The sequence below is a fragment of the Pleuronectes platessa genome, chromosome 11 (assembly GCF_947347685.1).
Source record: "Pleuronectes platessa chromosome 11, fPlePla1.1, whole genome shotgun sequence".
Taxonomy (NCBI): Eukaryota; Metazoa; Chordata; class Actinopteri; order Pleuronectiformes; family Pleuronectidae; genus Pleuronectes; species Pleuronectes platessa.
The window spans coordinates 9,050,326-9,076,177 of record NC_070636.1 but is presented as its reverse complement, the minus strand read 5'-3'; the positions used below and the strand labels follow the sequence as shown (position 1 = coordinate 9,076,177).

At 42.6% G+C, this 25,852-nt stretch overlaps 1 protein-coding gene across 2 annotated transcripts; it reads right to left on the bottom strand.

Moving 5' to 3' along the window:
* Nucleotides 1–184: 184 nt before the first annotated feature.
* stxbp5b (syntaxin binding protein 5b (tomosyn)) lies at nucleotides 185–25,852 on the bottom strand. 2 transcript variants are annotated; one of them, XM_053433906.1, is made up of 29 exons: nucleotides 25,378–25,852; nucleotides 22,939–23,036; nucleotides 19,532–19,613; nucleotides 18,970–19,070; nucleotides 17,914–18,048; nucleotides 15,770–15,833; nucleotides 14,936–15,019; nucleotides 14,352–14,475; nucleotides 14,109–14,187; nucleotides 12,860–13,014; nucleotides 12,685–12,757; nucleotides 12,094–12,241; nucleotides 11,804–11,871; nucleotides 11,648–11,688; nucleotides 11,126–11,346; nucleotides 10,770–10,954; nucleotides 10,313–10,438; nucleotides 9,997–10,148; nucleotides 8,740–8,802; nucleotides 8,603–8,659; nucleotides 8,465–8,512; nucleotides 7,137–7,187; nucleotides 6,830–6,958; nucleotides 5,841–6,080; nucleotides 5,268–5,637; nucleotides 4,968–5,133; nucleotides 4,458–4,569; nucleotides 3,799–4,019; nucleotides 185–3,718 (listed from the first exon to the last, which is right to left on the bottom strand). In XM_053433906.1, exons 1-29 carry the CDS (start codon nucleotides 25,510–25,512, stop codon nucleotides 3,677–3,679), a joined length of 3,570 nt encoding a protein of 1,189 aa, XP_053289881.1. In that variant the 5' UTR covers nucleotides 25,513–25,852; the 3' UTR covers nucleotides 185–3,676. The 2 variants fall into 2 exon arrangements, with proteins under 2 accessions (XP_053289881.1, XP_053289882.1); XM_053433907.1 differs by lacking the exon at nucleotides 6,830–6,958 and having other exon boundaries at nucleotides 25,378–25,851.

Below are 25,852 nucleotides of genomic sequence, written 5' to 3'. Positions count from 1 at the left end.
TAGGGTTGGACAATGAACTACCAGGGTGCTTGATCTATAATCTATAGGTGACATGACCTCTGACCTATGGAAGCATATTTCCAAAAACTATTTCCATATTTGAGCCAATGAAGCATTCATTTCTAAATAAGGTCGGAGAGTAAATAAGAAAACATGAATCTAAAAAAACACAAGACAAAACATGTTAAGATTGGTTTTACATTTATTTTTCCATTGCACAATAATATCTATATATATATACTGTATCTACAGTCTAAATTGTTTGTGGCAGCAGATTAAGTCAGACATCCATGTGAAATTTGTTTAATAAAACTGTACAAAAATTGCCTACTATGAGAAAATACTGCAACTCCACAGATATTCATCCCAGAAGACATATGGACAGGATGGAAGTATATGAGTGAGAAACCCTTGAGCTCTCCTGCACGCTGCTGGGAGCCGAGCCTCCATTTCAATGCATTTTTACAGCGCACTGAAAGCAAGAGTTTTCATGAAGCAGAACAGGTAACATAAACAGATGTACCGGTAAAATAAATAGAATCTCTCACACTTGACACACTTGGCATGAGCAAACAAAGAGAAAGAATGGAGACGCGTCCGATGCGTGGTGACAACTTCAGCTTTGTTCAACATGGTGGTAAATACAAATGCCAAAACAGACAATCTCTAAGAGGGATAATACGTGGTTGTTTCAAGTTTGTAAACACTTAATATCATGCATCCTTCAATGTGCAATAAGAGACCATTTAGGACATATATGTTGCGAACTGAAGCACTTAAGTCGAGGCCACACTTTTCAGAAAGTCTCAGTGGCCCGGTGAGAGGAGACGACCCTCCTGCAGGAGCTGAGCTTGAATCTGAGATGAGCGTGTTCAATATATAACCAGAAATGTTCACTCTCCAGTCTGGACCATGGACAGTTATGCACAACCATTGTTTGGACAATGACGTCGAGTTATCATATCCCAAAGATTACATTAAAGGTTGTCATTTCAAATAATTCTTGAAATTAAAAGTATATATATATATATATAATTGTTTAAAATATATAAATATATCGTAGTATCATTAACCTTACACTGAAAACAAATCTGAGAGTGAAGCAATCAGCATAATTGGCAAATGACATAGATAAGCATAAGTTCTGTCATGGTTTGGTCCTTTCAAAAAGAAGAAAATGGGACACGAAAGAATTAACACATTAAAAATCATACTAACAAAATAATTCTAAGTACAAAAAATAGTGCAAAACCCACATCCCTGCTCTGTCTGGGTTTATCTCAGTAGTTTTTAGAAGAGCAGATTAAAACCAGCCAGTTAAAAGTGAAGGGTTTTATTCCAAAATGCTTTATATCCATCTTGGAGAAAAACTTTTTTTGGGTGTAACTGAAACCTCGACAGCTCCTACGTCTATACGGTTTAATACTCTCCAATCCAAGAAAATGTCTCAAAACCTCTCACAGTATCTCTCGGGTTTAACCTTATGCCTGCGACTGTTTGCCATGAGTCTGTGTTACGTGATTTTCTTTGGTGGACATCTCATTTTGGAATGAACTCTTCAAATTCACTGCCGTCTGAACACGCCAACAGCAGCCTGGGACAGCAATGAGGGTGTCACGCCTGCAGGAAGAAGCTAAAGCTGATCTATTTTCACCCCTACACACAGTTGACTTCTTGGCTTAGTAGCGCTGTCCCAGGAATCCAGACTGACTCTCACACCATTTGGGAAAATCAAGACAACTCTGTGAAATTAAGCAACTCTTTGGTGTCGGAAAAGAACATGGCTGCAAGCGTACAGTATGTAACATTGCCCTGAACCTGCACTGTCAGATTTGTGTCCAGCTGTCCCCGTTATTTACAACATTTGGCAGCGACCTAGACTGACAGAAGTCTATTCTCTCTTTTCAAAATAAAAGACAAACTGATAATGCTACTACGTCGACACAGAATAGCAGCCTATCCTTGCACCTTATGGAACCGAAATCATATGACAATAGAAGTCGAGTTAATCCCATTGAAAAAACACTGTCAAGCAAACACAAAAACCTCAAAGGACCTTTTGTAATACACTGTATCTTTGTAGTATTATAAATATTGGCGCCCATACACATATTCTTGAAATATATGTATGTTCACAAACACACAGATATACACAAAGGTAGAGGTTAGCATATATGCGTCATGAGGCGAAGTCAGAAGAGAAAGATGACCGTTGGCACTGTGTGGGACACTGCCGTGCTGTGGGTCATTCCTACTGGCAGGTACACACACGCACACACAAAGACAGCTATACCATTTCAATTGTGCTGTGAGAGACACATGCTTTTTCCCCCTACACATTGAGAAATATGACCAAAATCAACTTCAGCTATGACCGAAAGCAAAAAAAATTAATAAAAGAAAGAACTTTGAGTAATCATGTATAGATAAAATCTTTATCACAAAAAACTTAAAATTTTAACCAAAATATACATTTATGCTTATTACATTAAGGACAATCTTTGTCTTGCCCTTCAACATTATCATCCTTCTCATACGTGACATAGCAACAGCCCCATGAAAGCTAGAAGTATATAAAGACCTTCAGGAGTTCTCCAGTGTAATAACTCTCATTTTTCTGATAGATTGATGTAAACTCGTAATCGGGGGGGTAAACACTTTCAGCACTTATTTTGCTCATTTTACTACCAGAGGAGGAAAAAAATATGTAATGCCCAACATCCAAACTCATTTTATTCCTATCTATTAAACTGCTCCAATAAATAACTGAATTAATTTTAAATAAAACCAAAGTGACTTCTCAGAAAACACATAATTTATCTCTCTCACCTAAAACAACTTGGTTGGAAAATGCTCTTAAAAGGAATGGCCGGTGATGAACTAGCGTACTACCAGCCCTTAACTCAGTGAGAGGCAATAAGATTCATAATCTCCCTGTCCATTTTCTTTATCACGGCTCTAAGTGCTTGAAAGGCCCTTTCTGGACAAAATAGGACAAACACAAACTGACAAAAATAATTTAGAAAGGGACAAAACAAAGTCCTTCACTGATACAATCATTCCTACAGAAACGTACAACTTCATCGACTTGATTAGATTTTGAAGTACAAGGGGTCATCAGACTTTTCTCCTCATTTGAGTCCACTATGTTTAGCAGACACCATAAAGGGCAGAGGAAGGGGGGGGGGGGGGGGGGATGATGATCGCAATCAGGCCACCACAAGTACATGTTTTGCAGTATAGTCTTTCCTCCTTCAGAACAAAAACAGCAGGGTGCGTGGATATATATGTGAGCTATATATGAGCGCATGATGGATGGATATGGAAGGTCCTCCCTCTCTCTCCTGTTCGTCGGACTGGTGCTATGTGAACATCAGCACTCTCCGCTGAAATGAAAAGAGAGATTCCGAAGAGCTTCTCTTCTTCCATTTCCTCTCCGTTCTCGTTACGCTTGGTCCACCAGTGTCTGCTCCTCAGCTGTCCTCCGCTGACTGAGGTAATGCAGAGTGTATGATATTGTGCCGAGAATTAAAGCATGGGTCTGTTAAGCAGAATCCCCCCCCCACCACCACCACCACCACCACCACGTGGACAGAAATAGAGAAGAGAAGAAGAGGGACCTGCAGCTCCATGGAGACACTGGTGATAACAGAGTTCGATGCTCCCCACGCTGCCATCAGAGCTGGTACCACTTCTTATCTTTATACTTCAGCATCATCTGAGGGCCAAAGAAAAAAGGGTCAGTAGGGTAAACTTTAAAATATGGTTTGAGTGCTCTAAGAAATGTCAGGTACATACATCATGGGCGTGTTTGGAGAAGGAGTCTGCGCTGGCCATCATGGCTGCCGTTCTCTCATCAAGCTCGCCCAGCTTCTGCCCTCTCTCGTCCAGAGCTATCCGGGCGCGGGCCAGGTCGCCCACAACCCCTGACGCAGCCCCCTTCATGCCCTCCATGCCGCCTGGGCCAGGGATGTGCTGTGCCAGGCTGCGCGAGGCCTTACCTGAAGCAGTTTCACCAACTATCAAAAAGATCAAAAACATGCATTACAAAAAGGGGAAAAAAGGGACTTTCTGCCAAATCGTACTTTGTCATCTATAGTGTTAAATCAAATGGTATCTAAGTGATTTGAAAGAAATATCCCCTGCAAAATAAATTAAACTTATGTCTGCCTTTAACAGAATAATGTAATAATCAAGAAATCTGCCCATTAAAGAATTTGACTTTGCCGTATTGCCAGAAGTAAAAAACTGAAAACTCCAACAACAGCTGGAATTTAGAAAACAAATACAGACAATGGCTCTCTTTCTATAAAGAATACACATGTGCTATTGGAGCCCGAGTGTTGGCAATAACAGACGCCCGTTGTGTTGAGACATAGAAACAGAAATACATTAATGTGCAAATGGCAGCATGTATATAAATGTGAGAAGCCGAGGGAATCCTGATGGGCACTCACAGAGGTCCTCCCTGTCCAGAGACTGAGCTCCTCCACCAAAAAGGCCTTTGAAAAAACCTCTGTTCGGAGCTTCTGGTGTCTCCACTGGGGTAAATAACTCACTGAGCATTTCCTGGAGACAAAAAAAAAACATCAGCACATGTCTACTTCGATTTACATTCCCTGTAGATATTCAGACTGACCTACAAAGCCTCTGACATTATTGTGTGTCTTTGTTGTAACCCTTGCCACTTCACATTCCAATAATGGATATGAAAATATACAATTTCACATGTCTTTAAGAAAAATGATACTAAAATTTAACTTTACTGACCTCAGGGGCTAAATAAATGTCTTCTATTTTGATGCCCAAAGATTCAATACAAGTGCTCAAACACTGCAGTTTTTTTTGTTTCATCCAAACCTACATGTCAAGTCTTTTCTGCAAATTTAGCATCACTGGATCTAATACAGTCACAGGAATTCAGATTTTTCATAGTAAAACTCATTCACTGATGAAGAGAATCTGACCTGCAGGTTGTTGCAGGTGTCCTGGCTGTAGGTGATCCTCTGGAACTCGGCGGGGGACGTGAGGTACAGAGCTTGACCTAAGTTAGAGAAGCAGAAGGTTCTGGCTATCCGCATGTCCGTCAGCGGCAGGTAGTTCACATCCAACAGAGGCCGTAGACTGGGTAAACTGTGAAGACAAAAAGATCAGACAGTGGATTGTTTGAAGCTGCATCCGTCTTCCACTGGTTAGAGTTGTATCTTCACTTTCAAATGAGTTGTACAAAGAGAGTTATTGTGGTTTTTAGCTTCCAGTGACAATACCTCAGAGTCATGATATGCCCATTAGCACAGAAACAGGCAATGCAGTTCTCTCCGGCCATCAGCACAACATCAGCCCTTAGCAAAAAGGAGCTCTCTGTGATGTTGTGTTTGTGGATGCGGGTCTGAGAGGGCAGGGCCACCACTTTGGCCTGTTTCTCCGAACACAGCACAGCGAACTGATGGTCCTGACCCTCCTGTGACGAGGGAGGGGAGGCTGGTCTGCGCCTCCTGCTCTTCTCCTTCTCTTTCTCTTTCTCTTCATCTGAGGAGTTCGGGTCATACCATGGCTCATAGGAGGGGGGCAGCAGAGTTCCAGTGGAGTCCAGCAGGGCCATTGTCAAAATGCCTCCTTTCAGTTTGACTAGAGTTCCTGGAAAATAAGAATTAAAATGATTCACTTAGAGTCTTAGAGAGACTTAGACACTTGTATAATGAGGTAGTCTTTTCATTATTGTTTCAGTTTCAGGAGAGGTCATTAAGGGTTGTGGATAAATGAATGCAACTCTCAGTGCCACCCAGTTACATGCAGATCCACACCTGCTGAGTCATAACAAGTTCAGTTTGGCTTCTTACCGCAGGAGGAGATGCCGACCGGCTGCTGCAGCCTGCTGTCCCCTCCGGGCGACAGGCTTAGGGCCACCATCATCACAGAGCCCTGGGTGGTTCCCACCAGCAGACAGGGGCTGAGCAGGCTGTCCGTCTTCCTGGGAAAACTTTCACAGAAGTGGAAGGCGGAGATAACCTCTCGAGATTCTCTCTCTATGCTGGTTACACTTGAACTACGCGAGCGGGTGAACGAGTTGTCCTTGGCATCTGGACGGCAAGAGGGAGCACAAATATAAGACAATGAGGATATTGCTCATGTGAAATGAAAAGGGGAAAGGTCATTGAGGGTCCTCCATCATGCAGAAATGAGAATTAGATATGTTAATGCCATAAAAATCCACCAAGTCAAAATGCAGTTATCAAGTTAGAGCTTTGTTCTGCAACCATGTGTTTCGCAGAACATGTTTCCAAACATATTTAGTAAACACACTCCCTTCATCAGAAAGCCTTCTGATATTATTTTACACAGTTCACAAACAAGAAGGAAGTTTAGTGGATTTAACTAAAAATTAATTTTACACCAAAAAAAACTAAGATAAGTATGTAGTAGTACACTGACTCCAGAGAAAGACCTGTTATTTAAGCAATAATTACTCATGCCTCTTTACTGTGCTGACAGAAGATGACACACAAGCTTTGACCCTCTTTAAAAAGCTAATGAGGGACCCCAACAGAAACACAAAAAAGATCTGTGACAAAGAGGCTAAAGGCTGAACACACCGCCCGTCATGCGTGTCCCTCACACGGAAAAACTGTAAACAAGAAAAGCGGAGATTTTTAACGTGGAGTGCAGTCAAGCCAGTGGATCTTACTCGAGAAGTAGAAAGGAGTTATTGTAAGAGGATTAGTGTCATGTTAACCAATTATAAACAAAAACAAAAAGCCCCAGCAGTGGTGGGGGTTAGTACCAGTTATCCCACTTCAGCCCAAGCCACACCAATGGCTGGTCCACTCACGGGAGTCAGGGGCTGACTTAGTTCTACATACGTCCGCCTTCTGGCTCATCCTGGACGCTGGCTGGCCTTTGTTCATACAATTAATGCTCTTCTTATATGTGAGAGAGCACCATCGTTGGAAGCCCTCCTCTGCTCACACACACACAGACAGTGTCCGTCTCAACTCACAGGATAACAACAAATCTCACATTCACACCATCATGCTATCGGAGAATAAGCAGTTTTCTCACACAACTATTACACGAAGCAGAAGACATGAAGGACAAGATGAACACCTGTAAGAAAATGTATTTAGTTTATGGCTTACCCAGGTCTGGCTTTTGCTCACTAGTCTGGCTAATTTTCCGAGACATCTTGGCTGTAACAGAAACAGATACCCCGAAGTTTATGAGGAGAGGATTTAAAAATGGCTTTTTTAAGAATTAAAGCATTACTAAAATGAATTACAATCGTTCACTAATCAATCATTAATGAAGAAATTTGTGAAATAATTTGAACTGTGCAAACTATCAGGCATCAACAAAAAAAAAGTCAGGATTTTGATTTATACTTAAGAGTGGTGATATATACAGCAAGACAACTGCTGAGGACATGCATGCTGTACATTGAAGGTAGGGTTGGTCATTTGTTTCTAAAACACTTTCTATAAGAAGCCAGTGTTTGTGGGCCTTGCAGGACTTTATTAAACACGACCAATCATTTAATTAAGTCGGGAAGAAAATGCGTTTGACCGGAGCCGTCACAGCTGAAGCAGAGATGACTGACAGAAGTTAGCAAGCGAAACACGGAAAAGTCGTCCAGCAGTTCAGCATTCATATATTTTGGGGGCGTGACTTTGACGCGAGGGTCACAGGAAGGGGATGGGATGTATCGGTGTAGCTCTACTCCTGCTAGTTTTTCCAGGATTGCCAACCCTAGCTTTAATGTGCACAGCAAGATTCTGGGAATATTCTGATCCAAAAAACATTAAACTTCTAATGATATTGCTTGTTGCTTGTTGCCAGGAGCCAATCTCTGATATGAGACCCCAAATGTTGCCTGTTGTAATCTATAACCCCGCGATGAGAGACCTTGAGAATTCAAATGAGGCAGAGAAGCATCACAGAGGGTCTACAATGTCAAACAAAGCAAGAGGCAGTCAAGAAATAAGGTCATTATAATTCAGTGAACATAGTTATGCAAAGAGAGTGGGAGGAAGTCAGTGGCCAGCCAAATAGTTAACACTGAAGCGAAGCCCTGGAATCAGAAACACATACAGCAAGTGTCTACAATCAAAGACAAATACTTCACTTTAACACACAGATGGTGTGGTTGGACATTACGACAATAAAGATGGTGGCAGAAAGCAGATTTTCTATGCTTTTGAATCTGTTAAAAATGAGACGTATCAAGTGACAAGTGTCATCTGCCAATTTGTATAAACTACTGTATTTATCAGCAGTATGGAGATGTAGATTGTGCATAGAAAATCTGAGGAAAATAGAAAAATTAGTAAGAAAAAGAACGCTCCTCCAAAGCACTTCCTTCTTTCATTGGCACAGATTTGAGTCAGATTAAGGCACAGTGTGGTTAGATCGCTGTCAGAGAGAAAGAGAAAGCGATCAGAGGAAACACGTTTGGATGATGATACCGTACCAAAGTCATTGGCAACCGTCTTGGAAAAGCGTCTGCTTTTGAACTTCACTGGAAACAAGGTTCAAAAAGACAAGTCAGGGAACGGCAGCTGCTTTAATCGGGCTTGAATCAAAGGGGTCGTGCAGCTTTGTACAGTACCCTTCTCAATGAACCTCTGTTTCCGTTCATCATCTGAATTGCATGGTGAGGTAGATCCTACATGATAAACAGCAGCAGTTGGACGGATGTAGTTAAAAATAATAAAATGATTTGTTGTATCAAATACTGAAGCTTACCTGAAGTAGGTGATTTGCAGCGGTCCTCTGTCGTGTTGGATCCTTCATTGGACTCGCTAATTCCTGTGGGAGCGACAAACATGGGGATTAAACATGGTAGAATAAGTCGTAGCCTTAGACTTCTCGTGGCAACTGTTCTTATAGCTATGTCTATTCCTACAGTACAGTATACAAAGTGAAAACAATCAAGGATCACTCATTTGAACAAGGGCAGGAATAGCTTCTCCTACAGTTCAGTAAATAAGCCCCAGGGAGTTCACAAATCTAGTGCAAATCTGTTGACAGAAGGTGTCACTGTTTGTCTAGTAAAACAGGCGGCGGGATCAAAAGACACACTACCTGATTTTGTTACAGAGCCCTCAAGTCATAGAATTTCGTCCCAGCTTACTGCCAGTATTTTAAAATAAATCTCACTAGTGAGCTTCTAGAGATTTGAGGGCGCTATATCAAAAATCTGGGAGAAAAAGGGAAAAGCTTAAAGGGTGACAAATAATGCTAAAAACAATACTGGGTGGGGGGGGGGGCTGTTAACTCTGACATACGTAGACTTACTGAGGTGACGTGAGCGTAGTTTTTTCACAGACTCAGTATACAAGTAAGAAAGCCTGGACATGTAAGATGTCCCATTTGGTTTGTCTTCATCAAATCACAGAGAGAGTAAAGAGTAAAAACAGTGAGACAGTGAGGAGACTTGACATCATGAGTGTAAATGAGAAGACAGTCTCTGAGGCTTGCTGCTGGATTGAAACAGTAAAACATTTCTCATATAGCATCATTACAGTTTACATAGACAAAGCATCCACAGAGAAGAGTCTTTGAGTCTAGCAGCAGAAAACAGAGACAGGAAAAGAATGAGTGCAAAGGGTGAGTGAAAACAAGTAAACATCAAGGCTCATGTCCTGTTTTATCATTCAAACCAAATCAAAAGAGCCGCAAGGATACAGCATCCACTGACTGCACAGGTCACTAACATGCTCCACTGTTTTTTCACTCTCCAAATGAACAGATGGCAAACCTGCCAGTGATGCCCCCTGTTGAGGACGAGGAGCTACTGCAGGGGTCGTAGTGCGAGGTAAAGAGTGGATGCCCAGAGTAAGCCCCGCCTCCCCCAACCCACTCAGTCAGATAGCAACAGAATGGATTATAAGCTAAGCTAATGATGAATAGAGCTATGTTTCCACGATCAACAATATTTGAAGATGTCATGTTAGTTAAGGCGATGGCAGGATATAGAGTGAAAAAGAGACAGCAGCTCACCTCCAGAGAGCTGCCGAGCTTTGCGTGGGGAGCAGGGCTGCCTCTGGTAGGGGTCAGATGGGCTGTACAGCTCGGATGTGCCCATGTTGAGGAGCAGAGTTTTCTGGAGGTAGTCCACCACACCCAGACCGCTGCTGTTTCCAAAGACAACACTGAAACACGAGAGAAATTAGGAATCAGATGGTGTTTTCCCCCCTTACGCCAAACTGACATCTGCAGGCACAACATACTGTTTGTGTACACACATGTTTAGCACAAAAACAGCTACTGGCCAGGCTTAACCACCATTCAGGAGATGCAGGCTTTCGATACTTACAGGCCATATGAGGAGTTGATAGCCAGGCTGGTGATCTGCTGAGGTGGCTCCCCGCTCACCCACACCAGCTGGATCACCAGCTCCACCTGGTAGCCTGGAGACTGCTTCAGCGGGGAGCTCCGCACCCTGCACCGAACACACAGCAGGATGAGACAGCAGGATACGGTTTAAACCGTAATAAATTAATGGCCCTTTGGGTAAGCCGCACCGACAGTCATAATTTTTCAATACTGTTGTTATTCTCCCGTCCACCGTTATATTGTCAAAGCCTTTTCATCATTTGTACAATTTTTCCTGGTGTGGTGATGGAAAAACTTTGAATTAAGCATATGAGCAAAAGGAGTGTATAGATGACTTCATGACTTAAATTATTCTTTTCTTTTTGGTCTATTCAGTGACAACCTGCTAGTTTGGCTCAATTTGATCTATTTTTAATTAAAAACTTTATGATCCATACTGCAGACAGGGTATGTTGTCCCGGTGTCCATCTGAGGAGTTGCTGCCTGTTGAGGGCTGAGTGGGCAGCTCAGTCTCCTGAGGGCTGGACGCAGCTCCTGGTGTTGGTAGGGTGGGAGTCTGCTCCCCCCCAGGATCAGGGGAGTCCACATCGCTAAAGTCACACTGCATCCGCACCTCCAGGAGCTTAACACAAGACATGACTTGTCACAAAAAAGGCTTGTTGTTAAACCTTCACCCCTCAAAACACCTGTATATGCATGTATCTCCCAACATTGGATAAAAACAGTGTTTCAAGATGAAGGATTAAATTATTCCCATTTGTCCAAAACTTTAAGTCGGCATGGTTCTAGTCACCTGCACAACTTCAGTGGTGACTTCTTGCTTGCTGAACCTATAGACGATAACGTGCGCTGACACTCCGGCCACACAGAGCATCCTGCTCTCAGGGCACCAGGACAAGGTCTGGATGGCAAATGGGTCCTCTTCTACGATATCCGTGCTCGGCTTCTCTTCTTTACCACGAGCCCTCTCAAACACCTTGGCAGTCTTCAGCTTGTACAGCACTTGAAGCATTACTTTGAGAACAGTAAAAGAAAGACATGCTTATCTTCTACCTCAGCCGATGTACCCATTGTAGCTACAAGTGTGTTGATGTAAATGATTAGTTCCATGGCACAATAGGTGGACAATAGTGCCACTAAAATTTTCAGCGGAAATTTGGGCAAACCATGAATAACTTTATGCACTGGGATTGAGTGACCTTCAAACGTACAAGGGATATTCACCATTCACCAATTTTCTGAACCTAATTCTAATATTTCTGTTAACATTATAGACAACAATGTAGCGTACACAAAAATAAAACAAACTACTCACATGCTGAAGCGTCCCAAAATTTGATCGTCCCATCAGCATGTCTGTTTTAAGGGAAAAACATTGAACAAAATGTAATAAAACATTACAGTATGAATATGATTCAAATGATTTCATGGATGCTACCAACATTTTTTTATTTCTTTATTGATCACTAACCCTGTGATTATGATCTCTGGGTAACTCTGTGTGCCTTGGCCCCAGTTTCCACCACTAATGGGCCATTCCTGTGAGCGATAGAACAAATTCAAATTATCAAATGCAATCATCTTACCTCAGTGGATATTGGTCATTAATTTATTTCCAATAAAAAAGTGTGCTGCGAGGCGGAAATCAGAGCTGGGGTATAAGAGCCAGAGTCAGCCATCTGGCCTAATTGAGTAACCAGGTAATGTGCAAAGCCTTCAAAATGAAATTCCAATGTCCACTGTATTTTAAACCCAATTTACCTTCTTGCTATAACCTTGTCTCTTTTGCCGACTGCCGACGGAGTAAAGTGCAGGGATAAGTTCAGCAGGGCAGTCAGCAAAGTACTCACAGCAGGTCACTGGTGACTCATGGATAGTCAGAGGATATGGATTTTCAAATATTGGATACCTGCAAAGAAAAATGGGATTTGAAAATAAGACTTAACCTTATCATACAGGCAGCTCTATCAACTTTAGATGTACATGACAGTAGCAGCATTTCTATGACAAACTCTGGAATGGTCTCTTCACATTGTATAAACTATAGTCACTTGGACAACAATTGTGAGACCTTTAAAGAATAGGACTAGATGAAAAACAGACATAAGTGACTGCGACAGATGTTGAGTATCAAAGCATTTACTCTTCCAACAGTAGAGATGGATCAAGAGTAATATATATTAAAAATTAAATCATTTCCGAAATCTATTCCATTATTTTGTAATTGAAAAGCTTGAATTGCAACCTCTTATTTATACTTCGTATCACTACAATATGATCGCTCCATAAAAACAATATTCTTTGACTCATACCCAAAACATTAAAACTATATTTGGACATTTTAATAATTACCCAATCTGTCCGAGGTCTATTAAAACTAAATCCTTTTCGAGCAGGACCACCACAGCATAAGGCTCCTGAAAGTCTGGCAAACAAAACAACAGAAAATTAACAGAGATGACGATGTTTAATATTTTCATTGAGCTCACAAAGACTGTGAGACACCGAGTGGACTAATGCAGCTCACCATTTGGATAAGGAGTTTCACACAGCGTTAGGAAATCTACAATGGGGTAGTCCATCTCCAGGACGGTAGTGCTCTTTCCATGCATCACAGTCAGGCAGGCTCTCCTCCCCACTGTATCGTAAGACAGGCCTCCAGACAGGATCATGAATGGTTCCCTGGGTTCAGGAAAAACACACACACATTTTAATTGTTCACTCAATATATTTCAGTGTGTTGTGAAGGTGAAAAGCTACTGGGTCTAATCAGTGGGAAATGGTTGAAGAGGGACATCAGAATGTTACTGTTGTGCTTTCTCTGTAAATGATTTGACCCCATTTAAAATATATTTTTTAATTACAGCGACTACATCTCAATTAATAACCTGTTTTTTCTAGATCAGATTTTTTTTATGTAGCTTTTCATATTTTGTTTTGAAATGTGGCCAGAGACAGATTTTAATGTGAATTTAAAACCATAATCACAGGTGTGACCCGCATGCACAGAAGAACAACATGACGTCACAGGCAGTCCACTCTGTCCGGAAGTAAACATGGGGAGAAGTCGGTCATAAACATGGAGGCCACTGTGCTTTCAAACACAGACCGGTTACGATACACCTGCTTGTACAGACACGTCACCCCAAGTACTTGTGATTTCTAAAACCTCACTGTCCCTACACTGACTACCTCCGTCGCAGCCGTCTTCCATTTTGCTTTGAATTCCATTGAATTCCGAAAGGGGTCAAGTGGCTGTTCAGACCGAGGTCGCATTTCAAAGAGTCTGATCTGTATCTGATTTAGCGCCGCATATGAAAGTCTGATTCGGAAAGATGTGGTTTGTCCTGTTCACACTGTAATTAATCAGATTGGGGCCACTTGGGGCCGCTTTGTTAATGTAGTGCTATTAGAGATAATTAGATCAGTTTCAGTGAAACTACATTCTTATGACACAGTTTTTCAGGAAAGTTTTGTTTCTTTTAACTTTGTGACCGTGACAAGCTGGAACTCTTCAGCTGATTATAATTGTTCTAAACAGTGAGTGATCATAACATGAAAATCATTAATTTAATCATTGCAACAAAACAAAGTCTGCAAGAACATAAAAACAAGACTTCAGTGTTTGCCACCACCAGCGCAAGGATACTGTAAACAGGTCTGAACGGCAGACAGAGTATATGACAGAATAACAGGAAAGGCCAGTTTCAGTACAGGATATGGATTCAAACCAGAGTCAGTTAAGACACAGGATGGGTGGGGACCAACACACTTACCCAGCCCTCGTTGTTTTGTACTCCACCTTCAGGATAGGTTTGCATGGTTCTGGTTTTTTTCCATCCTTAGGCTGCTTCCCTGGTGGAGAACAAAAAATGTGCTAGACTTTAATTTGCACCAGCAGAGTACAAACTGTGTATACATGCTCCCACTCAGCATGGTTGTGTGTGTGTGTGTGTGTGTGTGTGTGTGTGTGTGTGTGTGTATAAACAATACAACTGTGTGTGCACAACAGTTCTAACCATGTGGCGTGATGATCTGTGCGGCCTTGGCTGGGGCTCGTACATTCCATGTGGTCAGAGAGCCATCGGAGTGGCTGCAAACAAACTGTTTTCCCTCATGGTGCCAGGCGACTGAGTGGATGGCCTGAAAGACACACAGCAGCCCATCATCAGAGCGTAAAACAGAGAGTGCATTCAAATTTTACAGCAGAGTAATGATACAAGAAAAGAAGATTAGCAGCAGCTCTGTGTTCAGCTAATTTGATGAATAAGGCTGGTTTCCTATTTCTCTTGCCGTCAAAAGATTTTAAATAAAAGACCAAAATAAGTCGTTGTCCAAATGCTCTCTCGCTTTCCCAGGTTTATTGCTACTGTAGAGGTAAATATTTAAAAACAAGTCACATATATCTACCTTCATCTTTAAAAAGACAGCTGAGCACTGTGGCTCCAAGCAAAAGTGACTGAAACAGGAGGAAACTGTGTATTTGTTGAGGACTGCATCCAGAGACAGATTAATACTCTTTTGGTTCCCCTAGTACCACGAGACAACCACCTCACAACAAACATCCTCACAAGCACTGAGAGGAAAGGAAATAATGTCTTACCTCATCATAAGTATAGCGGTAGTCAGCTTTTTTGCACTTCAAATCCCACAACACCACTACACCACATTCAAATCCAATCAGAAGCTGCAATAAGAAGAGAAACACAAAGCACAGCTCAGTTGATTGCTGTGAAACCCCTGTGCTCATATACCTGACTTATCATGGCTGCAGAAGTTTCATCAGATTAGGCAACATGTTAAGCGGAGGCAACACTTTACTTCACAGGTCCTGCAGTTTCTTTAGTATCTAATTCAATGACTCAATATGTATAACAGAAAAATTGCACGTTCTGTATTTCAGTTCCTGAGGAATTTCTTCTGAGAGAACAGCTTCAATGTTGATAAAAGAAGAAAAAAGTTTCAGTTCACCACATCTAGGTGATAAATATCTATTTGCTTATTATTTTGTTTTCGCCCCTGTCCATTTGTTTGTTTGTTTTTGTTTAATTGCAAGATTACCCAAACACAACAACTGAGATTTCCACGAAACTGGCTGGAAGGATGGGACATCGGCCAAAAAAGAACCCATTCAATTTTGCCATGGATCCTGACACAGAGGCAGATCCAGGAATTTTTTGTTTAACATTACAAGATTGGGCGTTTTTTTACATATTTCCCAAGGAATAATTCATGGATATTGAAGCAAAACAATCAGACATGTTAAAGGAAATGATATTTAGGAGTGTGTCCAATGTGGCGCAGATCCAAATAAAACTCCAAATCTAGTAGGGTTTCTTTCTAGATGGAAACAGGAATTACAACTACATAGAAATATAAATGAATCTGTTCTGTGTCTGTTCTGTGCAGGTTTTGTGGCGCTAAAGGATCAATTTACCTTTCCCTCATCCATGGGGTGATCGCTGATGTGCACGACAGGCCCTGGGTGTGTCTTAGTGGATCTGTACAGAGAAGGCAAAAGAAAAATGACACAAAAAATTAGGGTTCATGTGGATGAAGACGCTGAATAAAGTAATATGTATCTGCTACATGCCGTCCAAAATCATTTGTGTTGTTTTTGAAGGAGAGGACGACGGGGAGGCTATTAGGGAGGACATTCAAAGAGAAACAAAATAATAATAACAGCCAGAATCTCTGGTTGAGCACCAAGATTATCATAAATGAAAATGTGCATCAGTGCACCACGGACAGGGACATTACATATGAGAGAGACCAGCAGGGAGGGAGAGCAGGGTCACATGAGGGTCTGTGAGAGATTATAGTATGTGGAGACTGCATCACCGTGGCAACAGAGCAAAGGGCCACAGAGGAAGTGAAGGTCTGGACTAAAGACCGTGTTGCTGCCTCTGAATGGGGTCTGGCTCCAGCAGCTAATGATCTCATTGCTACTGATGAGTCGATACAGTCAAAGATGTAGAGAAGAAGACCGACTGGAACATGAACTCCAGTCATTGCAGTGTCATAGATCATAAATATAAACTGTGTTTTGATCGAAAATAATATTATTTCATTCATGTGAACAGAATGTTTAGTCTAAATGTTAAGTTTTTCATATCAAACTCTTTAAAATATGAATCTTTACAAATTGAAAAAGAAGGTAGGCCTATTTTACTTGATCACAAATAAGTATAAACTGAGTTTGGTGGGGTCAACATTTACTGTGATCATTAAGACCGGAGACGTTTTTTTCTTCTCCTATGGAGGAGGCCTAGAATATGAATCCATCAGTCTGCACAGACAAACGATGAAGCAGAACGCGTCCTGAAAAGACATTTTCACCAGAGATAGGACAACTCTTCAAATAAGAATATTGTCTTTAAAATGTCACCCTATAGCCAGGAGCTATTTCCTGTCATCATTTTCACAGTCAGACGGCCAGAAACATTTCCAACATCTCCATTGTTTCTGAGACTGATGCCGAGCAACTTTCTGACATTTTCAACACACAGATCCATCAGATATACAGCTCTCTGCTTTATTGTCCACTTTCAACCTTACTTGCATAATAATACTTATTACAATATAAATTGTCAGTTGCATTAACAGAATCAGGGGCTGTAATACTCTTATAACCCAGACTTTTAAAACGTTCTGCTAATTGACACATCTTATCCGCTGAAACCTTATTTTACCTGCATGTGGCACCTGCCAAGTTTTATCTGACCTCTGCAGGAAATTCCCTGTGATCCCCACAGTGTGTGTGTATGTGCGGGAGTGGGTGACACAGGATAAGTCGCAGGGGTTATCCAGTGGAGACTTCCTATCACAGAAGCTCCGATAAATCGGGAAGCAAACACCTCCAGAAGTCTCAGCAGCAACTTCCGGCATGACTCAATCGCATCCCCCGTACCGCCCTCACACTGATCAGAGCTACAGTATTCTGGGTTTACAGGACGCACTGGATCTACAAACATGGACATCCGGACTCTTTTGCATTTCAGAGTTTCTGTTAAAAGGCCCCATTCAGACCTGGCATTAATATCCATCCTGAGTGATACAATCGCAGGGGGAGAGCTCCAAGTTCAGGTGTGAACTCACTGGAGACACATTGAGGACACATCTGAGATCGGATCACTCAGACCACATTTGGAGAAACAATTTTTTTTGTGTGAATGAAAACATGTCCCCTCCCTACGGCAGTATTTTTACACTTCTCAGTGTTTCCCATACATCCAAACACAGTGATTTTTTATCTTTGTTCCCATAAATAAAATCTTAGTCCATTGTAAAGCTATGTGCAGTGCATTCACTCCTTAGACTCTCTGGACTCTGCTCTCTCCTGCGCTCATACTGACATTTGCATATACAGCGGGGAAGTGAGATCCGATCACAAATGGTCACAAGAGACGCATTCAGGACAATACCAGGTGTGAACTGTCCTAGAGCTGTGCACTTGTGATCAGATATCTCAGGATAGATGTTAAAACCTGGTCTGAACGGGGACAAAAGAACAACTGCACAAAGAAGACATACGGCAAGTAACCAAAGACCTGGGGGGGGGGGGGGGGAATACAGACTCACAGTTCGATGGCTTTGTTCCACATGATGACGTAGCCTGAGAGGGTGAAGGACTCCACGTTGACTATGTGGATGTTTCCTCTTTCTGTGCCGATGTAAAGCCATTTGCTCTGGAAGGGCAGGTGGACGTATGTGATCCTGCAAAGAGGAGATGAGGAGCCATCACAAAACAGCCAGGCTTTTCATTATCTCATGACTCATTCCCATTAAAGAGTCGCCCTCTAATCACGCTGGTCCAACTGGAAAGAGTAGCGGGTGAATAAGATTTAATTACAAAGGCCTTTGCTCTGTGTCACACTAATGAAGCCAGACTATATATAGACCAGTGGGGAGAGTGAATACCGCTGTCTTTTCTCAAGTGGTGGGAATGCAACACATTCACAGTCTCTACAGACACAGGTGATAGGTGTTTTATTGTGTTTATTTATCTGTCTGCACATTGTATATTAAAAACTGTCTTAACTGAGTTTCTTAACCAAAGGAACAAAAGTGAAAATGCAACTGATTCGTTATCGCCTTATAAGTAATGATGGATGACACAGAACCACATAAGCCTTCATTTTTCATTTGTTGGGCGGCTGTGGCTCAGAGGGGATCGTCCACTAACCAGAGGGTCGGTGGTTTGATCCCGGGCTCCATTTCGTATCTAAAGTGTTAAGACAGAACCAGCCCCTGACAGCTGGGAACAAATCTGTAGCAGAGAGCGCTTTGAGTGGTTATCAACTGTAGGAAAGAGCTATGTAAATATATTTACCATTATTTTGTCACAAGTGGTAATCTGATCCCCTTTTAATTGAAATAAAAAAAAGAAGCTAAGCAGGTGCAGATGAAATTTACACAAATCTTAAGTTATTCCCAATATGAAGGCTGGACTTAAATGGGAAACCCTAGTTGTTGCACAATCAAAAGATACACGTGCATAATTTCTCAAGATGTGACGGCAACAAAACAGCTGATTACACAGTGAGAACTGTAGCGGGGGGCTGGCTGTTTCCAAACTGTGTTCACACTTCAGAGGCTGACACAAAGAGAAGCAGTGACAGGAACACGCTGCCGTACCTCTCCCTGCTGAACTTGAGAGAATGCAGGATAGCTGGGATTTTTTGCCTCAGGTTCCACAGGTGGATGCTGTCATCAGCTAAGGCACTCACCAGCGCCCCCTGTGGGGAAGAAGAGGACTTGTTGTGAGCGTGCACAAAGCATCCTCCTATGTCATTGTTTGTATTTCTCATGTTCCATTTCTTTTATTTCATTTTATCAACTTGTCCTTATGTAAGAGCTGTGAAAATAAGGTTTATTAATATGATTAGTATTATCATGTGACTTTTTGGGGGGTTTTAAATGGTTGTACAGAATAATAAGCACATAATTAAGCAGCTGTTACAGAGGTATTTAGCTCACAAAACCAGCAGCACCATTTATTTGGTGTGAAGCACAGTTCACATAACTTTGTAGCGATTCAGTGGCCTTGAAACATTGAATAATTTTTGGTGTCTACGGTACCTGAGAGCAATAACATACGAGAGGATGCAGGAGATTGACAGGGAGTGAATGAGTGAGGAGGAGGAGGAGGAGGAGGAGGAGGAGGAGGATAAGAGAAATCAAACAAGTGACAACAAACCTCGTTGATCAGGAACTGGAGCTGGATGATAGCAGCACCACTCTCATGCTGACAGTAGCACTCCACACCAGCGCGGCCAAAGCTGAAAGGCGGCTTGGTCAAAGAAAATTGGACAGATAGCTGTGACATTCATACAGACATAAGCAATGTAGCTCATCTGATGCAGTAATAAACAATGTGTCTGAATACGTGGTCACTGTAGATGTTTTTATATAAAAAACATGGTTCCCAAGATCTTTGTTTTGATAACTAAATGCAAGCAAATTCAAACAAATGGAAATAGCCAGTTAAAAATAATATCAGTAGGCCCTGTTTGCCTGATTTATTCACATGCGTCAGCCAGTATGACGGCAGCATGATTAACTCAACTCTCGAGTCTCTGTATAGCACGGTTACTTTCAGGTCAGAGGATCCCCGCCGACTAAATCTATCCATTTAAAAAAAAAATTAAAAGACGACCCATTCAGCCACCAGTAGATGTCTGGAGACCGTGGAGCACCGCCACATGGGCACCAGGACTGAATGCATCCCAAAATGCTCAGGAATGTAGGCAGTGTAACAAGGAAATGGTTTTCTGTTTCAACCAGCCTGTGATCACTTTTAACAGAAAGAGTATGTGCACAGAGTCCTGCACAGCATCACGAGAGAAGAAGGAAGCAGCATGAGATCTTATCACAGAGACAATCTCCAAATAAAAAGAGTCACTGCTTCTCACACTGATCATAATCTAAGAAACTCTCAGGAGACAGACAGCGCTGACTCGCTGACACAGCATAATGCGTCTCAACAGGATAGACCGTGGTGTGATCAAACAATCCCTCAGCACCTTGAACAAACTAAGGTGGGGTTTTAGGAGCGTGTTTAAGGACAGGCTCAACCGTGGTCATCACTTCTGCTGAGGAGGGATGGAGGTAAACAAAGACTTTAAGTCGGCGCCAGTCGAGAGCTGCCGGCAACTGCACACACTTTCTCCCGCGACCTTTAGAGTCCAGCTTTAACTCCTGGTCCCGCAGGTTCTGCACAACATTTGTCAGAATTATTGACAGATAACCACGTCTCCTCGGGCCCACGGTGGCGGAGGAAGAGGCTTTAGGTTTGTTTGATAGCCTCTGGTTGTGCATAAATTAGAATCGAGCAAAACCTCTTGAGAACCTGAAGTTTCATGAGGGAACTGATTCTGTAGGGATGTGGGTTAAGGGGCCGCGGAGACTAGATACTTTCTAGTTTAGCAGGAAATTACTGAGACAAAAAACAAGTTTCTATCACTGTGGTTAGCAAATAGGGTTTTAACTTCCCGTCATGCTTAAACCACAGGTACAAACATCACACAAACTGTAGTCCATCAGCTAAGACTACTCAAGACAACACAAGTTTCCCTTCGTATTATTTCCTTAGTTGAAAATAAGCTTCTCACATAGTGTGAGCAAAAGGAAGCTGAGTCACAGAACAACTACTGTGTCTTTACATTTACAACTAAACATCCTGTTGTGCAGGGAAACAAAAAGTAAAAAATAAATGTCAAAATCATAAAGTAAATAGTCAATTATTCAATAAATCAATAAATAGATTGCCAGAAGATTAATTTACAAAGGTGTCTGAAAATAATACCACGTAATTCGTTCCACCTTTAAAATATGAACTTCGAAGCAATTTGACTTCATCAACATGTGCTCTAACATATAATATAATAACATATGATGGATAATAAACATATGTTATTTGCAGCCCTGTGCATGTAGCAGATATATAACATATGATCCAGTCTACATACTGTCATCCAGCTCTGCTTAATTCTGATTTTAACCAAGATTGAACACGTTGTTCTCTCTTCACTTTGTTCGCAGGGGGTTAAGGCATCACACGCTAAAGTAACACAACTAGAACATTGACACTTTCTCAGTTGATAAGCCACGTGTGGTTCATTACAACATTAGTTGGGGTTTGTTGTTTTCAGCTGATAAAAATAAAGGCAGGAAGTCTGATCATGCTAGCCTACAAAATGAACTGTTGGTGAAAAAAAAAGAGGAAGTACATCAGCCAAAGAAGTTGATCAACACAAACTACTGACTTCTTGCATGACCAGTCAGCTGCCACGCAACGTGTATAAAGAACTGCAGTCCTGCACAAACTTGGACATTCCCTTGAATAAAATACGCAATTAAAACATTCAATTTGAACATGCAAAAAATGAACGGGAAGAAACATGCGATCCGGTCTTTAAAAGTTACAGATATCTACCAACACCACACTCAACAGTTTGTTTCGTAACGGCAAAATTCTAAGTGCACGTCCACTGGACAGCGCAGGCCAGCGTCTACAGTAACACACTGATTAAAACACTGTAGTAGAGACAGATCTTGTAAAAGCAGACATTTATTGCTTGTAGACACCTCATTGAGCTTATGTCTACTGAGCTGTGGCAGCGTTTCCAAACTCCAGGGGCAATGAGGTGGATCGATACAGCCTGTCTTTTGATAAATGGACCAATTGCCTGAATGACAGTAATCCCATCAGCTCTACCTTGCACATTAGGACAACATGGAAGCTGTGTGTGTGTGTTCTGGGAGTTGCCCTGTAAACACAAGGCTCTCTTAATCTGGAAAGTGGATAAGGACGAGGACAGAGCTATACTTCTAATGAAAATCTAAATAAAGAAGATGGGCCTCCCGAGCAGGATATCAGTACAAAGGGAAACCCTGAGTTTAAAACGCAAATAGACCAACCCTGAAGGCAAGTTGTAAACAGCAAAACTTGTGAGCAAACGATCACGTGCACCATCTTAAAGTCTAGAATCCAAGAGCAGTTTCGTTGCTGTGGCTCATGGAAGTTGCTTGATTTGCTGCAAAAATGTGTTTGTGTGTTTGTGTTGAGTTTGTCCAGTGATGTTTACAGCACATATGAAGTGGCATCCTGGCACAGGCCGGGCAGCACAGTTGATGAGGTTGGCTCCTCGGCATATGGCGGAGAAGCTGTTCATGCTACTGCAGAGATACCACTAATGAGCCCGGGTGCTCCAGGAGACGGAGGCTGCCGGCTGCACAGAAACACATCCTAGCTAGTCTCTACCTCTGAGCCCCTTCACTTCCCTCTGCGCGCTATGGATTTTCTTTTGGTTGCGCTGGATGACAGGAAGCAGAGACGGGTCACTTGCTGTGTGAATTCCCCCAGACCTTGTGTAACGCTCAGGGGCAGCTTGGTCACATGACGTGTGTGGAAAGGATAAAAGAAGTTAGACATGTGTCGAGTGTGTTGTTGTGCTTGTGTGTGTGTGTGTGTGTGTGTGTGTGTGTGTACAAGGGGGAGGCGGATGTAAGAAAGAAAAAAAATCCCTGGAATCATCCAAGCTTTACTTTCCTTGTTTGGTTCTCTTCATTTTCCTGTGAAGAAAAAAAAAAAAGAAAGGATACAGCCTCAAAGCTCCGTTCTGGGTCCCGACAGCCAAGATTTTCTGCACGGGGTCAAAAGCCATCGAGGATGGTTGATATGGGAAGCCATGACGCACAGTCTGCAAGAAGGAGCAGAATTTATATTAGACCTCCAGTCGGCCAATCAATCATCTGCTACACAGTCATGCGTGTATTAGTGGGGAAAAAAACATTATAATAATCTAAAAACGTAATCCATCAATGTGGAAAATTTGTCTGGTTATCGAAATAAATTAGATAAAGCTTAAACATTAGTGCGAATGTGGACAGTATGGCTTTTCTGATATCCACTGCACATGTGTACAGGCTTGGTCCTGTGAAACATCAGTGACTCATTAATTCCATCCTAATGCTTACATTTGAAGAGTGCACTCTATAGCCAGGATCTTACAGCGTTCAGGCCACCAAAAATATTATCATCGCCGGACATCTATAACTCAATTGTTTCAGGTTGGAAACCTTGCCCAGCCAACCAATGAGCTCTGTGCAACTTGCAGCAGGATTATGTAATAGGTTAAGCCATTGCCCCGTAACCCTGGGAGTGGGCCTGACCTTATCTGCAAGAGCTCGGTCAGGAGCTGGGTCAGGAGCTGGTGGGCTGGCCCTCTGAGATGTTCAACTCAATTCACACAACAGAGACCTTTTCCAAATAGATTCATAAACCCTACTCGGCTGAAAATCCGTTGGAAGAAATCATCGCGGGCTGGAATTGCAAGAGCAGACTGACGTTTGTTTTAATTCTCTCTTAAAACAATACATGTTGTTAATATCTATAATTAAGGAGCTGGTAATCCTTCGTCCTGCTATACTGGTCCTGAGAGATCCCTTTCTGATTTGAATCTACAGGAAGCGATGAGGGGGGAAATCCGCTGAATTTGTTGGTCGTAAAAATGAATGCAAATATAGCTGAGGCTAATCTAAAATTAGATGCAGGACAGAGGAGAATGATATTTACCAAAACGTTACTGCCCTTCTGATAGATAATATATTTTGTTATGGTTCTTGAAAGATAAAGAGGGAGTTTTGTACTGAAAAAGAAGTACAAAGTCGCATAAAAAAGGAAGTACTCAAGTAGAGTCCCAGTACCAGAGTACTTGAGTTTACTTAGTGCAGGGGCGGATCTCAGGGCAGGGTCAGGGGGGCACAGGGCCCAGCTGAAATCTGATTAGCCCCTTATGAATCTGTTGTTGTGTCTCTGAAATCACTCTCACTATTTCCTACTTCACTATATAGTGAGCTCATTGGGAGAAGAAGAAAAATACTTCCGGACACTACTCGGCGGAGAGGTTATAACATCATTGTCGTAGGATTATGACGTACAACAATGTCCGCCAGTGGAATGCGTGAATGAGCTTCTATACAACTAAACATATTTGCTGCAGTTTGTGCTGCTCTGCTCGTATTCACATTGGTAAGACAGGTCAGGCTGTCCCTTCTGCCCTCGCTCCTCAAGTCTATCTGCCGTCTATATCGCACGGTTGGTGACTATCTGAAATGCTACTTTTTGAAATGCATTATGGGAAACAATGAGTGCACTTTACATGGGTATGGAAAGCTTCACTAAACATTCGGACACCACTACAAAATGGCGAAGTGTATGTATATGTCCCATGTATATTTTTCAGTTTCATTTACCAACTCTAGAAATCTATAAACATGACAAATTGTTAATATTTTTGTCTTTTCTAAGTGTTTTGACACAATGCGCTTGATAAATAATATATATCAAATATTAATTGATGTGTGGCTTTGCTAAAAGTTGCAGAGCTAAAAAAGGAAGGACAATGTGCATCTACTGAATCAGGAATTGGGCATGAATGTTGAACATAGACTTGGCCCCTCTGTGTAATTCATGGCCCCTAGTTTAGAAAAATCCCAGTTCTGCCACTGACTTAGTGACTTTACACCTCTGACTGTCACTGCATTGAACCCAGTCAGGACTGGAGCTCTTACATTTACAGACATTACATCAACTAAAACTCCTCCAGTGTATATAAGGTCATGCGAGTGTTGCGTTCAGGTGTCAGCTTCCCACTTTAACGTGGACTCTCTGCTTTAGCGAGGAGCTGGTTAGGTGACAGCGGAGGAAACCACTGTGTCTCGAGGCGGAGATTCAGTGCAGTGCAAACAGCGGTGGGTGCCGCTGTGACAGCCTGGAAACCAGCGCAGGACGCGGCCACGGGTCGCATGTTACACCGTGCTAGAGCCGCTGTGTGCGTAATAAACACTTTAATATGTGCGCTACTGTTCCCGAGGTGTTCATGGACGAAGCTCGGGTCATGAAACATCCCGCTGAGCACAGCCGCTCGGGAGGAAACATGAAAACACCGCCAGCGGTTGGGTCACGCCGGTGTCAGCTGACCGCCCGGCGGAGAGACAGTCCCCGGTGACGGTGGCCGCTGCTCACGGAGAGAAACCCACCTTGCAAAGCTGGAAATGATCCGACTGGAGAGTCTCCTGCACGGCGTCGCTTTCCCGGGAGCCACCGGAGTGAGCGGCGGAGGAGGACGAGGCTGTCAAGCCGTCCAGCACCTTCCTGATGTTGAACTTCTTCATTTTCCTCCGGTCGGGACGCGAGACGGTTGAGAAAACAGATCGAACCAGTCACCATAAATAAATGTGATAGAGAAGAGGAGGAGGAGGAGGGGGGTAGCCGCTAGCTAGTTAGCTGCAGTAACGCACAGTTAAAATCTTGCTGGGGACATCTCACATGTTAACGGAGGGTGTTGCCAGCGCACTCCCCCGGAAAAAAAGCCCGAGTCACGAACACGGATTGAGCCCGGTCCTCTCTGCTGCGAGTGTTAAGCCGCCATTTACGCGTCCGGCTTTGGCGTTGTTCGGTCGGGATCGATGGCTGTCGGTGCGCGGGTCCCCAGCAGCCAGCAGGGCTCAGCGG

Bases quoted from the DNA above. Each gene is read 5' to 3' on its own strand.
- stxbp5b (XM_053433906.1), bottom strand. From the start codon at position 25,512: ATGAAGAAGTTCAACATCAGGAAGGTGCTGGACGGCTTGACAGCCTCG. The intron at 19,071-19,531 runs GTTTGTTGTCAC...TCTTCCCCACAG, and splicing joins TCCAGTTCCTGATCAACGAG to GGGGCGCTGGTGAGTGCCTT. The intron at 6,081-6,829 runs GTGAGTGGACCA...CTTGCCGTCCAG, and splicing joins TAAGTCAGCCCCTGACTCCC to ATGCCAAGGACAACTCGTTC.